This window comes from Liolophura sinensis, chromosome 1 (genome assembly GCF_032854445.1).
Source record: "Liolophura sinensis isolate JHLJ2023 chromosome 1, CUHK_Ljap_v2, whole genome shotgun sequence".
In the NCBI taxonomy this organism is placed as follows: domain Eukaryota; kingdom Metazoa; phylum Mollusca; class Polyplacophora; order Chitonida; family Chitonidae; genus Liolophura; species Liolophura sinensis.
This window is the reverse complement of record NC_088295.1, coordinates 15,006,392-15,023,227: the sequence shown is the minus strand read 5'-3', so window position 1 is coordinate 15,023,227 and position 16,836 is coordinate 15,006,392. Positions and strand designations below refer to the sequence as shown.

Below are 16,836 nucleotides of genomic sequence, written 5' to 3'. Positions count from 1 at the left end.
CGTCACCAAGGGCTCACAAGCACAGAGAATGGAAGTGTCCATAGACTGCCCAGTCTGTTTCCTTCAGCTCAGGAAATAGCACTGCACAGGCCTACTGATGTAACGCTATTTATCAGCAACCAACAATAAACTGATGACAAAAACTCAACACAATATAATATTACAATAGTTTATTTTATGTGATAATCTTGGTTAGTTTCCAGTATAGCAGTGAGTTACATGTTGAAGAAAACTGACAACTGTTGCATTTGCCAGGTGGCATACAATTAACGAAGTCTATCATTAACAGAGTAGTTGTACAGGTGTGCATGGGATCACATTTAACATACCCACACAGTATTCACTGCAGATATATATACACAAACCCCCACTGACACATATACACCTTTGTACAAGACAATTAATGCACCACAGGGAAAGATACCAAGAGCACACAGTTCAATCATGGCATGCAGGACATCTGATTCCGAATACTGCTCATTAGGCCATCTCTGAACAGCTTGCACTGGCTAATCAACATTTCTGTGACAGTGAAGCATCTTTTAACAACCACTGTGTGCCTGTGCTGCACATTTACACCATGATACATTGGGTGGACAAGCACAAGTTTCATTTAGCTACATGTAAGAGTGGATGAAACATACACTGTTTTTAGACAGGCAAATTGCAGATTATTGGTTAAATAAGGCAAAATACCAGACAGAATGAAATCAGAATACTGAATCAAATAGTACAATGACATTCCCCCAATCTGGAAAATGCATTTAATTCAATACTTGCACCAAAACACATATTTTTTACTTTAAAAAAACCTACAAAAGTGATGCTACATGAGCTATTTGTGACCCAAAATGTGCAGTAAACAAATATGGACACTAATTTAATGTATACCAAATTTTAATTTTGAAAAGAAATTACTGGGAAAAATGACTTCCGCACATTTCATGGCAAATGGCTCTTTGCACGAAATGAAAAACTTACAATGAAATCCATCCCTAACTTTTTGTTACAGATACCTATCAAGTGTATTGATTTCGGTATATTGCCTCACTAGCAATGTTTCAGCCATATTGTGGCGACAGATATATTAGAAGGCCTATGCATACAATATGTCATATACATGTAAATACTATATACAACTGAATAAAGTAAGTACCAGAACAAGAAACACAGCTGCAACATCACAAAAAATTGAGAACAGACACAAAAGATAGGCTTTTATGACATAACTTATACAGGCTAGATGTCTACTTGCAGATAAAACCATATGTACAAAAAGAACAAGAATAAAAAAGACAAAAAAAAAAAATAGATTACTTTCAACTGATGAATAAATCCTTACCTGAATTTCCTTTCCTTCATCTTTTAACCTTGTCATGTACAAAATTTCCACAACAGCTTAATTTTAGACATAAAACGTCTTTGTTGATGAAAGAACAGGTACTTGATTGATGTTTTCACTGCACTCACTAAATCTAAACTGCAATCATAACTGAAATAATTTCTAGTGTTGCCCATACCAAGGTATAGCCAGCCTGCATTAAATCTTCAATGAAAATGACTACAGCTTACACTCAATTAACATGCTAAGATTTAACAAAGAGATATTCTTAGTTGTCAGATCGCAAGATCCAGACTTCCAACAATTGTGATTTATGTCGTTATATGACATCAGAGTTTAGTTCCAGCTGACCAGAACAATAACACACCAAGAAAGTGGTATGTAAAGAATTTTATCATATTAGTACACGTCATTAAAACATCTATTAAACTTTATTTGAATTAAATACCAATGTAAAGTTAATCTTTGATATAATCCAACAATATAGCTAGCACTCTTTGCTCTTAGAAGGTCACAGATTATTCATTGAAATAAATTTTAGACTAGGAGACCTTTATGCTTCTTTTATGGTAACCGTAACAAAACCAGATGTACATACTTCCAGTTTTATGCATAATGCCCAATTTTACAGATTAAGAAACCTAAGCTAGCAATGCCTCCTAATTTATATATACCCATACTTCGGATATAAAATACATCAAGAAACTGTACAAAAAATGTGACTTCAAAGAAATTTTTGACTCTTCAATTAAACCAATGGAAGTGTTGATGACAAGAAGTAATCATACAGTATCCACTACAGAGGAATAAAATAAATTCTAATTTCTGCTGGAGAATTTTAAAACTACATTTAATTCTCTTGTTAAAACTTTGTATTCTTTTGCCATAAACCTTGTTATCAACTTCATGCACCACAGTTTTGAGGTTATCTAAGATCATTATACTCATCACCCAATGATCCATATTGTAGTGTTTCAGAAACAGATAAAAAAAATTACAAAACATCAAAAAGGCTTGCATTGCAAACAAGAAAGATAAGAATCACAAACAGCTATATACTCATTTATCTGAAATAATACAGATACGTTCATATACACACAATTGTCATTTCAAACATTTTTTCCATGATTTACCTTGACAACAAGCAATGCGTAGGCCATATGTAAGTCATGTGATTATGATGAATACAAACAGAAATTATACAACCATAAGTGATCTAGCCCGCTAGCGTTGTGTATGTGCAAATTCATTTAAACGGTTTGTCAACTATTATACAACCATTGCTTTCTGTCACGTAGATTTAGGTAAACACCTTAAAGTTCTGCATACGGTGGAGATAAATTATACTGGTGTTTGTATTGATACTACAACAATACAGCTTGACGTCAACATGAAGAAAAGATTCGTTCACACAACTCCCTCCCACTCAATCATCATTATCATCAACACAATAAACATCTCATAAGGCAAACAAGGTATTCTCTTCTTCTTCTTTCTGCAACTGTCTTGTGGGTCGGTTACCTCCCCTTTGTGGCAGTTGTGTCCCTGTAGCAGCAGGAATGTCAGGCAGCTGATCAACTGCTGCGGCACGAGAAGCCAGGAAACGGTCGAATTCTAGAAACAAAAAACATACAAATCACAATATTTATTTTGTGAAATGAAAAAAACGGCATCCACAATGTATATGGAGAGAAGTCAGAGATGGCATACAGTAAATCTCCAACCTTCTCAACCATCAAATCACTGTTTTCAGTGGAATTTATGCACGCAATTATTATGAAAATCATGCTAAAAATGATTTGTTTGTGTCCTTAAAGATACAAACTTCACAATACTGTGCAAATTATTGCTCAACACTCCATAGTACTATCAAAACATTGGTTACATAGGTCGTTAAACTTGGGGCACATTTCACAAAAATTTGTTATCAAATTTCTCACAACTTTTTTTCGCAAATGACGTCTAGTTTGTAGTGGCATTAAGCAATAAGATTCACAAGGAAAATTATGAACAACTGATTTACAAAGGTTTATGAAAGAAGCCACTCTCAAAATTGAGGAAATCTGTTCATGGAATTCCTATAATGATTTCAGGCTCCAGTTCAAACTTTATCCTCAGCATTCAAAATTATCATAAAAATCCATTTTACGGTGAACAAAAAAAAGACAAACATAAATTTACTTTGATGTAACAGAAGTGCACAACAAATGAAAATCCACAACAGCACATCTTCTTGTACAAACATTGCATTTAACCAATTATAACAGAGTTTCTATATGAACACCTGAGCATTTGCATTTGAATGACTTTATAGCAGTCCAATTGCTCCACTGCTGCCATGGAGAGAGGTAGCACAGATATACTCTTGTTGTACATGTGATTGTTAACTTCCAAAGAAGTGATCTCCGGCAAGAAAAGACAATAGTGAGACAAAATTATTACAAAGCACTGAGTTCACAGTTTTACCTGAACTTGTTATCGATTCACCTCCCTCCTTGTCTGTCTCCTTCTGCAGATAAACAAACACTGTTCTTTCAAAATGTGTCATGCATGACATGAGAATTCATCAACAAATCAACACCAAATTTATTTTCACAACATCCCATGCTTTACAAAAAAAGAAAAATCCATGGCAAGACAATGCACAACATCAGCATCATGCCCGAATTCATGCTTATGACTTGAACAGATGTTCAATGACATTTTACAAAAGTCACAGAGGGGCCTGGTCAATTAGTATATACAGCTAAAGTCATAGTCACAGTCACAGTTTAACACTTGATTCCACTGTGCATGTAATCAAAGTAAACCTAACATTTTATGACACTCCATTTTGTGCACTTTTGTATTAACCATTGTATGGTCAGGGCAAAGAAGTGTACACTTTTGTTTGCAGGTATACAGGTAACGGCATAAAAGTGTACACTTTAGTTGGTAGCTAAGATCCAGTCGTACAAGTGTACTCACATTTTCATTAGTGGCCAGCCAACTTTCCATCTCATCATAGTCACTGGCCTTGTCAACTACCTGGAAACACAGACCACCAGCTTTTCTTACGATATCTTACATCTGTGTTTTATTTCTTTGAAATGATTTACTTTTCATTATTTTTATTTACTATTTTGTCTCTGAAAATTAAGGTGTACCATAATAAAACAATTATCACCTAGGTGATTATAATGACATTATTACAAGACAACAGGGTATGTCCTCTAGTCAAATGTGTAGGTTCTAACTTTCCTTAATTTGTGATATAGCTATTCCATATCTTCAAGTGCAAGGTGCCATCAAGTAGCCTTTGTGGTAAGTTGTTCACTGCATGCATATAAATGCATACTGGCCAATAAGATGAGTTGGCATTGAAGACGTCTTCTGAATCCATGAATTCACGCAGGTTTGGTACAGACAAGGTGCGAGGTTTCAAGGCAGCTGCTAGACTCAATATACACCTTGCACAGTCACGCCTGGTGGCTCAACAGAGCTCTTAACGGCTCCCATCTTTTAGCCTCATTAGCTTAGAAGAACCCCGACCTTGTCTTATCCAAACTTGTGTGAACTGCTCAAGAGTTCTGAAATGCCGACTCGGCTTATTGTGAGTGTAACTTATACATAAGTAAACCAATCTGTGATACAGCGGGTCCACACAAAGACAGTAGATAAAGCCTTTATTTAAACATTTTCTCTTTCCGGAGTCAGCACGCTCATATTTACTAAATGTCAAACTTAATTTCTGGCCCTTTACCACATGAACATTATCAAAGTATCAGAAGCTTACTACAGGATTTTCCTACCCGCCTCTACCCACAAATTACCATGGTAAAAGATGTATAATAAAAGTTTTCAGAAAATATGCATTCACCTTCATCAGCATGGAGTTAATCATATTTAATAGGGTTTTTTTTTTTTTTTACATTTTTTAAAAATTAGTCTGTCTGAAAGCATGCCAACTTTCTATCAAATTACAATCAGTCTGTCATAATAAAGTCTCAAGATGTACATGTATGTTATCTTCTGATTTATTTAGTGCATCAAACACCACTCTGATCATAAATCCCTAAAGTTTATCTTTAAGAAAAGCAGTTGCAAGTGCAAGCAGTGTACCATCTAAAGCATACACTAAAAGTTGGATGTGGCTGTGGTCTTATCTTGCATTCAGTGTATAGTTAATACAATCTGAGGTGATACCTCCAGTTCTTAAATCTGCACATCATAAAGAAACAGATGGCAAGAAACTGGACTAAACTTATGCTTGTGTGTATAACTGGAGAAGTGATGATGGTGAACATTTGGCTGAACACAGTAGGGCATCTTGAGCGGCATGGTATTTAACAGCATGGACAATTGTTAATGTGGCCTTCATCCCACATGCACATACATGGCATCTGAGGGGAGGTGTGGGAAATATTTCATGTCTGCCTAACCATACATCAGAAACCTGGGGTATTTCACATGCCAAGGTAGTTTGCACAGGACGTGTACAGCTTTAACCACAAAGGACACCTTAAGTAAATCAGTGGAACATACGTATGGTTATTTACAAAACATACAAACATCCACTGGTTGTGCACATATATAAAATTCAGATGCTAAGGGTAAATTGACATATGAAAATGGTATGATGAAGCAGTGTTAACAACATCCATGTTCCCAATGCCCAGATAAATAAACCTGTAATAAACACAATGTTACCTGTAACTCCGGATTAGAGGACAACTGGAATTTTACATCAAAAACAACATTTACAAATAAACTTTCAACAACAAAACATCAAATAATAGCCACATAACTAGCACAGCCCAACACAAAACAGATCACAAAACATTTCAAGTTCAAGCCTAAATTTCATATTATGACACAGTTTTATTTAATACTTTTGTATGCCTGTTTTTATGATTCACTGCATTTAGTAGCAAAGAGTTGCCAACTTCATTTACAAGTAAATATGGAATTTGTCTGAAGGAATGGCATTATCCGAATACCTCGTACCTAAGCCCAACAAAACTGTTACCTTATTCGTCTTGGCTGTGACCGCTTTGCTTAATCCTCCCTGATAATGATCAGCTTGTTGTTCTTTATAACCTTCTCCACTGGGAAACAAACAAGACACTTACTGTAACATTTATTTATTGATTTATTTGGTGGGAAGAAACCAGGCAGAGCCCCGAGGGAAACCCATGACGATCCACAGGTTGCTAGCAGATCTTCCTATGTACAGCTGTACTACAACTACAACATGAACTTTCCTTCACACAGTTGCTTTCCTCAGAATTACTGAATATTTACACATCTATGACATTAATATTTAATAGGCTGTTAGTATAATAAACCATCATCACATGAAGGTGAGTACAAAATCCGGAACGTTTTTTATCTATTAAAACATGAAGTATGTGATCAGGGCAAAGGCACAAAGAGAAGATGTGGATGTCTTATAAATAAAGACAGACTGTTTCCTGATATTCATTTACCTTAATGTTTGCCTGCTATGGTCAAAGGACTGCCTGGACTGTGCAAACATATCAAAATCTGCTTCCTCTGCCCTATTTCCTGGGTTGGCATTGCTGTTATTCTGAATGCCTTCACAAATTACAAGAAGGTACATGTATGTCATTCATTCTATAGACATGTAAACTATATGTACATCTCGTACAGAAACACAAAACTTTAAAATTAAATTTACATAAAATTCGCCTAACAGGTAGCTTTGAACAATTTTGACTCATTCATGTAAATCATAGGACACTGTGAAAATGGACTTATACTTCCCTTTATACCACTATGTATTAAATATATGTGGACAAAGCAGAGTTGAGCTTACTCATCTTAGCCATTCCAACCTGGACATCATTAGTGCTGACAGGTGCTTGAGCAGGACCAGTCTGCTCAGGTCCTAGGTCTATCAAATTCCCAACATTTGGGTTGGCCGCTTCCTGTAGCTGTGGACAAGTAACATTTTCCATACAGATTACACCAAGGTAAAGCAATTAATCTTAGAACTGTACAGATTTATTTGTTGGTGAGGAGTGCTGTGATCAAGAATTTTTCAACTGAGTGGTGGTTGTCAGAATTCTGGCTAGGGGAAAATGGGCAGAGCTTGTTTCCAACACACTTTGTTAGACACCTGACAAACCTGCTGATGTAAACAGGGTTCACACCCCTGACAGCCAAAAAAACAAAAGGACTTTTCAAGTACTTTTAAGTACTTAAAATACAAATTCAAGTACCTCAAGCGACTTGAGGTATCGCCACTTGCGCATACTTTTGCAACACATGCAGCTTGAATGCTTTTTTAGGTCATTTCGTAAGCATGGTACAGCCATGCCGTGGCATTTGACTGGTATGCAGTCTTGTGTTGGTGTCATAACCTTCAGTCGGTGCAGACATCACTGATAATCAGACAACCCATCATTTATTCTTATAAATTTTCCACTGTCCATCAGAATAAAAAGCGCAGCTTAAAATATTTCCGCACAATGCACGTGTTTGTAAACAGCGCCACTGTCACTCACTCACAAGTAGTCCAGGGCGGATTTGCTCATACTGGAGACATCTATACTTCGGAGACACTGCTGGCATTGCGCAAAAGCCAGCCCTTGAAACCTGGGAACTGCAGCCATTCGTCTCTAAAACGACAGTTGCCTGGCATCTCTAAGGCTTTTTTTTCACTCACCAAATCACTCTCAATGACTACAGCCTAAGTTCTTACCACCAAACCAAGAAATGGTGATCTTAGCACCCTCTGGCGGAAAAAAGGATGTTTGCAGTGGTGTAAAACTTAGACTGCGTATATACCACTGTCAGCTAAATTCGGACGCATGCCCATTGCCAGTTGCCTGTTGATTCACACCAACTAATAACTTTTTTCACGTAACACAAACAAAATCAAGTACTTTCAAGGTCCTCCACATAAAAATGGTCAAATTCAAGCAATTTCCAGTCCTTGAATTACCAAGTACTTTCAAGGTTTTCAAGGACACGTGCGAACCCTGTGTAAATCTAGTGTTACATCGATAAAATCTAGTTTCAAACATACAAAATCATTAGTCAAGAGCTAAGGAACTGCCTGGATTAAACCATTAGTCAAAAGAGCTTACCTGATCATAGGAATGTGGACATAGGGGTAAGGCTGTGGGTATCACGAGTACAGGGAATTTAAATTTACCTGGTCATAGGAAGGTGGGGGTGGGTGTAAGGCCGTGGATGTAGCATCTTCTTCAGATACCTGGTCTCCAGGGGTAGTCCCTGACTGACCAGTCCGCCTTCGATCAAACCTCTCATACCGCAGGAAAATATTGTTCATGTCATCATTTATACGCAATAGTTCCACTGAAAGCAAACAGTGTAAGAAATCCTTAAAATATACAAACGTTACTTTGTTTATCAGCAGTAATGTTAATTGCAAAGTTGACAAGCAGCACTTGGGGCATGGGGCATAGTTTACATGAGTATTGCAGATTTCGTGTCCGAAAAGGGATATAAAATGTCAGGTCTGGCATACTCCTTTCAGACATATCTTGCTATGGATTAAAACAGGCACACAGTTAACACAAAGTCTTATTAGTAGGACAAAAGTCATATTCATACTAAATTCATATTTTCTATCACTTCTCCCTGAATTGAAATCCTCGACAAATATTTTCATTTAAGTTGTCAGGGCCTGAATTTCAATGCAAACCTGTGAATCACTTTGCACCATTCTCTATGAGAATCTTAACTTGCTTCTCACATGTCGTATTAAAAATATTGTAAATTCCCAACTTAAAATACTGTTGAAAGGCTCAACACCTGTTGTCGGCTTTGACCCGGGCACTGATTTGTTACAATGCTAAGCTTCCAACCAACTGTAGCTCACCTTTCTATTAAGTTGGCGGGCATGAGGTATGTCACCCTGACAACCGATCAGAAAAATTTAAAAATGGTTACTGAACATAAGCGCATGGACACGGTTGCAACTCCATCAATGACTAAAAAATTTAAAGGGAAGACAAGTCGGACAAAAAATACACCATTTGAAATATGCATTTCCCCACACTTTTTTTCCCTGGATTTCCACCACTCAATCTGATGAAAATCCATATCGATTCTCCTAACAACTTGTGAAATTCAGTTCCTGGTTGTCATCACTGGTCCAAAAACACACCTGTGACTTCTTCATTTGACACAGACTCCAGTAGTTCCACTATCCTCTGCTGCATGTGTCGGCAAGTTCTATGTAAATCCTGTGAACGAATTGGAGTTACCAATAAAAACAGAGTACCTTTAACGACCAACAAAAATAAGGCAATGTTTTCTTGACTTTCATGTGCTATAATGAATCACAAAATAAAACATCACAAGAATTCAGGACGGGATGCAGAGCTTAAAAAAGAATCAGCTGCAAATCTTCTTAACTAAAAGAACCCTTTTGATATATCTTCCAATACTGTTAAAAAAGCGCTCTATTTCATGGCAGATGAGCTCTTGGTGTCTGTCAATACAGAGTACTTTCTGAAGTTAAAATATACTTAAAGGATACGTGAAAGGGATATCTAAAACAAAGATTATATTTCTAAGCCAAATGAAGAAAATTGTGCCAAATATTTTTTTCTTTTTGGGGGTATTTTTTTTACACTTCTTAATTACCCCTCTATTTTATGCACATTTGTCAACAATGGTTGAATTTTTCCAGAAATTACAATATCTTTGATCTTGCTCGGAGATTGGCAAATCCACCTGAAGTGCCCCGAGCCCAGTTAACCTTGGTCGCTATAGTGGCAAACCCGAGAGATGTCAGTGCCATTTTGATTTTCTTTATTTTAAGTAAACAATGCATTCATTCATAAATATTTCTGTACCTTCAGGTATGGTTTTGTTGTGCCAGTTATAGTTTTTCCAAAAAGAGTGGGATGATTTTCAGGCTTCAGCTTCTTCAAATTTCCATGTGATGTGATATTTCAACAAGAATGGCCAAGGAAATCCCAGAGATCCAACTTTTCTGGAGAATTCTTGAGCTTTTTTTTTACCCCCAAAACAAGGTACTGTTACACTGTCACATTACACAGCCTAAAATGCACATTACACAGCCTAAAATGCACATTAAGAAATAAAACTAAAGTGTTTTGTGTATCTTTTAAGCACACACCTCAAGCAATTCCAAATTGGACTGATCCACATCAGTGGGAGACAACTCTGTCAACATCTCTGCCAAAACCCTGTAGTTGCCCTGAACAACATCAAGCTCTCTTCGCAATTTGGACATCTGCTCTGGTGATGGTGCTACAGGCCCCATCCCTTGTGCCCTGTTCATTCTGGGCTGAGGGGGGACCACACCCATTGGGGGAACCCCTGGGGCAGCCTGGGATTGAGGCTATAGTAAAACAGACAAAAAGTGGAATAAATAGCACATTTATCTCAAATCTACAGATACAGCTTCAACCTGTTTTACTTCACAAACACACTTAAAAGTCCAACAAAACCCATACATGATGGACTGTAGACAGTAGATAAAGTTAATCAATTCACATGAATTGTATGTGAATAAAATTCATTACACCAAAAATCTAAAAATTGCCATCATTAAAAGAAATATGTTCAAAATTTGTAAACACTAATCTTTTAAAATCAATCACATTTAATACCTGATTGTGAAAATTACAAATATATGAGTGTTATGTGTTACCATGGGCATGCATGTAGGTTTAACAATACATACTGCATAAGGTGGTATTTGGGCTGGGGCATGATCCGAAGCAGTCTGTTTAAATAAACAAAAAGGATCAGAGAATCAGACTTTTTAACCCAATTTATATCTGCATGGCATGGGATTTAATCAGAGAAACTGTAATCCAGATGATTATGATGGCCACACTGTTACGCATAGTATAAAAACATGATCTACAGGTGTATTTATGCACAGTGTGGAGTGATCACCAATCCTACACCTCACAGCATGTGGCCATATGCTCCACAACCATGGTGCCCTTACCTGATGTCTCCTACGTGTAGCAATAACAGAAGAAGGTTATCTTCTTACATTCTGTAGCCCACAACAAAAGGCAGACCTGAAGTGTCTATAGTGTTTTAGTAAACATGACAGCTACAAATGAAATGAAGTGGGCCAAAACAACGCCCAAAATTCAACTTCGGCTTCTTGTTGCTTTTATATGGAATGGCCCAAACATTCAATGAAAAAAGAAAAAAAACTTTGTCAATATTTCCCAAGATCTTGGAATTAGAATACAGCCTGATCAATCTTACCCTAGCTGGCGTGTGTATTGGAGCCATATTATCCAGGTCAGTCATTGGGAACTCTATACCCTTGGCTTTAAGATCCTGGTACACTTTTTCAACCTCTTTAAGATCAGGTGAGCCCCTAAAAGCATCTGCCCAAGTCTAAAATTAACAAAACATAAGCCAGAGAATACAAGGGTTGTTATTATACCAACATTATCTCCCCAGGTGAAGACAGGTATGGTAAGATAAATAAACTGTTTCATCATTTTACATGTATCTACTTTAAATAGTTTTTAAGTCTGAAGAATAACATACATTTACATATTGTAACATATACAACAAACAGGAGTTCCCAAGGTACATGTAAGTACATTATTTTGTATTCCTACCATAATTTACAATTGCTTGTGGTAACATGCTGTAAATGACCTAAAATTCATCTCATAAAGTTCTACATTGTATACAAATTTCAAAAACCAACAATTTATGAACAAAATGTTAGATTAACTACAGTGGTTTAATCTACATGTATACATCTACACATTTATCAATATAAGTACTTAAGAAAAATCTTAAAAGACTTGAGACATCCCCCACTCTTACCCCATTCTCATAGGTTTTGTTTTTATTTAACTATACATAGAAGATGTAAAAGTTCCAACAGAGGGAAACCTTGAAACATGTTAATAAAAAACACATGTTATATATACATTTGGCAGCATATTCAACCCCTAACATGCACTACAATATTAAATACCTGTAGATGTGGCTTAGCTAAGCTGCTAATCATCTTATGAATCTGGCTAAGACAGTGTCCTACCTGAATTAAACTGAGCACTTTCTCCTGTACAATCTGTGGGGGGTCGTTCTTGGGGCCTATTATCTTAATGAGGTCATGCAGGAAGTCTTTATTCGCCACCTGAATGTGAAACCTCTTCCCACAGTTCTTAACACACGTCTCTAAAATCTGTCACAGAAGAGGAAGGTAAAACAGCTTTAGGGTAATATACAGATGATATCACCACGATGTCAGCATCATACTATAAGCAAAGACTGTGGAGGGATAAAGTGAAGTGCCTGGGAAGTGGGGATAAAGTAACAGATGTTGTGAATAGGTATATGAATACAAGCCATCATATCCTTAAAATTTTACATCTGTTGCATATATATGTGTCATATACTTAATGTTACCACTAATGGGAAATAGCTTGCATAGTACTATATGAAACACTCAGCTCTCAGCCATAGCACAACAAGGTGTAAACTAAAAACTATCAGTGAATACTGGCAAATGTTAGAAACATCTAACTCAGTCACAATGGGTGGGTTTTCTTCACACACTGACAATATACCCCTGTCATCTTTCAGCTGTGACCTAAATAAACCCATGGGATCAGCTTGTAATCACTGACCTGTTGTGCTCACATTTAACGGTGGACGGTTTCAGTTACGTATCCATCTAGACTTTCTATTTTCACAGCCCATCATCGAATCAAGCTGTGATAACACTATTCTACCTTGGTATGAGCCAGGTATGAGATACATTATATATATATATATATGGAAGACATTCCCAAGAGTTACATCAGCAAATGTGTCATTTTACAGCTTTATGCATGACTCACTATGCCATCTAGGCTTAATTAAAAAAATGGGCACAATCATCCCAATAACTTACAGTGAGTGTGTACATAACTGAATTATAGTTTTTGCCCACAAATTGCTGTAGTCGTTTCTTCATCGCTCTGACAGCATCTTTAGGTCTGAAAAAGAGTAGTTAATTCATACAAACTCAACGCCATGACTATCAAGCTATATACTGTTTATACTGCAATAAGAGTAAAAACAGCATATGCAAATCCCACACAATAATGATGGATACTTGGACTACAGTTGTAAAAATTCTGATCACGAAGTTTGATTTTAGTACTTTGCATATGTCATGTAACAGCTGAGAGTGAGAGATGTGCGGCATATAAAATGAGGACGAAAATTGCAGGAAATAACACAGCAATCCAGTATTTACCCATCATCTGTTTCATTGATGACATCACATATTTCCATATTAAGACTCCAATTCTCTGAAGCTAGGTTGGGATCTGTGGCCTGCTCTGTAAACATTTTTAAGTTGTGATATCAAATTATCATCATTTAAAAGTAAAACAAACCTAATTAATTACTTCACAGACATTGTCATTCATATAAAGGTGTTACTAAGGACAATGTAATAACATGTTTATAACACACTTTACCTCACTGCAGCATGACAGCAGAAAAAAATCTCCCCCAAACAGTATCTCGAAAGGTAACCTCACTGTTTTCCACTACACAGAGTTATTTACTTCAGACCCCTAGTTAGCAGTTTATCATGTGGCGCAATGCCATGCCTATCTGGAGGTCCGCCATGCCTCTGTGAAGTCTCTGTGAGATTGTCATATTCAGCAAACCACGCATATATAATGCGCAACCGTTGATAGACAAGCTTGCACAAACAGTTTGCAAAACAATTAAACTTGAACATTTGATTCTTACCAACAGCATTCCCAGTTCAGGTTGGCTGGAGAGGAAACGTCTAACAGCACAGAACAAGTCTATTCGATCTTTTTTTATGAACTGGACAAACGCAACTATTAAAGCAACAACAATGAAAACGTGCGGTCCATCTCATCCTATAAGAGTCAATCTTATAGGATAAGAAAATTAGCATACAAAGTTCCCTCCAGCAGACCAGTCAAAACCATTCAAGAAAATGAATTTTACTTTTTTGTCATTATAAATATCATTTGAAAATATCATTTGATTCTAATGGTATGAATTTTACAAGTAACTTAATTGACTGAGTTAAGTGACGTAAGTCACAGGACCTCATTTGGTTTCAAATGCCTTTAATACCCAATACTATTAGTCACAATTCCTGAACAAATAACATTCATGTTCATGGTGCTATATGTTTGATGTAGTGGAAATCACAAACATAATATAAATCAAAAAGATATATGAAATAAACATATAAATATTTATTTATTTATTTGATTGGTGTTTTACGCTGTGCTCAAGGATATAAACATACATAAAACAATACCTTATTGTTTACATCTTAAGTTAATAGACTGTCTTCTAAGGAGTACTTTAAAAAAGTTCTTTCTGTTTAAGAAATAAATTTAATGCAGGACTTATGCGGTATCTGCAGGCAAGGCTTACATATATGTGAAAATATCCATTTTTTATTATCAGTGGAGGAGCTTCATGCGTGACATGGTATTAATATTGACATATATTTAAACTATGACTTAAACTAGATCTAAACTGGTCTTGAATCGCAACACAGTCAGCATTATCGTGGTAGGAACCGGGCACAACCCTCCGCAAGTTGCTGACAGACCTTCCCACATTTGGCTTGAAAGGAAGCCAGCATGAGCTGGACTTGAACTCACAGCGACTGCATTGGTGAGAGGCTCCTGGGTCATTACACTGCGCTAGCATGCTAACCAAATGAGCCACAGGGACCCCTCCAGTACACAAATGTTAAACAACCAGTTTCATTTCACTTAAAAGTATACAAGAAAAAAGAAACATTTGCAAATAACAGCAATAAACATATTTAAAGAACTACAAACAAGAATATTTTTCAACAATAAATGAAACATTTGTGGTTGGCATATACCTGTTTCATAAAATTAATCTATGTTAAATTATGCTTTGGTGCAGTAGTAAAAAGTTAAACAACACCTTTTTATCTTGAACTAACATCAGCATATTAATGCAATTCATAATGAAATCAATGTCAACTGATTTTGGGAATATCACGCCCATGCAGCCTAGGAAATAACTCATCAACATTGTACTTGCGATAAATTCACAGACGAAAGAGTAAGGAACATACCCTAATTCCTAAACCTTTTCACATATGAAAGAGACACTTCCAATACAATTGTTGCACCTTTCTAATTTCATTTTGTACACAAAGTTATATTGGTTGGGATGGCCAATTACAGGGCTTCATCAAAAGTCTAAGTGTGCGCTCTGATGTTTGCTTGGTGAATGACAAAATTTTTTTCAAAGCTAATGTCAGAACAATTTCAGACTTGCGAGCGGTAGGGGTAGAGACATTCTGAATGTGGAACTTGGGAAGGAGTAACGTTCGAACACTAAAAACAAGGGTCCCCGGGGCTGTTTAGCTAGGCCCTGGAAGCTCATTAACCCCACGTCATGGCAGCCATTTCTGGGGGAGTAAACTGAGAAATTAGAACATTTCAAATCAATACATGTATATCTGCATATTTTACAAAACCCAAACTATACTGCATATGGCTGTCTCTATTTCATGTGCTACAGTGTTTTCAAAGATACCTTTGCCCTTCTCCCACATTATAAGTACTTGTACTTGTATTACTGAATAGTAAGAAATATCTTAATATTAGCTTCAGTATTTCAGTATTTAAAACCGGCATTATGACTTGTTCTGAGCTACAAGATAGTTCTCTATTTCAATGGATATGATCTTTTTTTTTTCTATACCAGACCAGCTCAGTGGAACTCACTTGCTGCTACATTGTTGAGAGCGAAGCAGAAGGGCAAACCTTTCCATGCTTTTTTCTTTTTTTCTGAGATTTCTTGGTGATGCTTCAAGCAAACGGCTGCACTGACAGCCTCAACATATTTGACAAGGGCAGGTAACTGCAACAGGTTTTCATCCACAGAAATTACTAGGTAATCATTCCATTTCTTTCATTCCCATAAATAAAATAGTGTCACTTTATAGCCAGTGATTTTCTGTGATCTCCTGCATTGCGTGCGTTACATAAGGCATGTGTTGTCTTCGTCAAGACAGATTGATTTTTGATCACTGTCAATGATCACCTATCTTCAATCGACTGGTCTGCCAAGTAACTTAGTAAGCTCAAGGAGTCGAAAGGTGTGTCACAAAACTAACAACTAAAACCACAACTTGACACAGTCATGAGCACGAGTATGATTGTCATGAGTTGTGAAGCATATAACTACTGATGATTTCATAATTCAAGGCCACAACTTTAAATTGATCAAATTTTTTTCTGTTCACAATTAATCTGCCAAAATCTTACCTATGAGCTGACCAACTTGCGAAGCAAGTGGATTGCCATGTCCGAAGAACGACATCTTGGATTGATGCGGAACCGACGGTCTGTCACTGACGTCATGACATGTCGGAGACATCCTCTTAAAGGTTTATTAGAATTATTTTGTGTATTTCTACAATCAAAAATGCTCAAATTTATTTGTTTTCAAAAAGAAATATTTTA

The 16,836-nt window shown here is 36.6% G+C and overlaps 1 protein-coding gene across 1 annotated transcript; it reads right to left on the bottom strand.

The window, feature by feature from the left end:
• Positions 1-155: 155 nt before the first annotated feature.
• On the bottom strand, positions 156-16,714 carry LOC135461925 (target of Myb1 membrane trafficking protein-like). Its single transcript, XM_064739210.1, has 15 exons — positions 16,639-16,714; positions 13,581-13,665; positions 13,233-13,317; positions 12,375-12,521; positions 11,579-11,713; positions 10,464-10,688; positions 9,483-9,561; positions 8,505-8,668; positions 7,161-7,278; positions 6,811-6,919; positions 6,351-6,429; positions 6,032-6,055; positions 4,310-4,369; positions 3,809-3,851; positions 156-2,956 (listed from the first exon to the last, which is right to left on the bottom strand). The coding sequence occupies exons 1-15, from the start codon at positions 16,691-16,693 to the stop codon at positions 2,802-2,804; spliced, it is 1,563 nt and encodes a 520-aa protein (XP_064595280.1). The 5' UTR covers positions 16,694-16,714; the 3' UTR covers positions 156-2,801.
• Between the last annotated feature and the right edge of the window lie 122 nt (positions 16,715-16,836).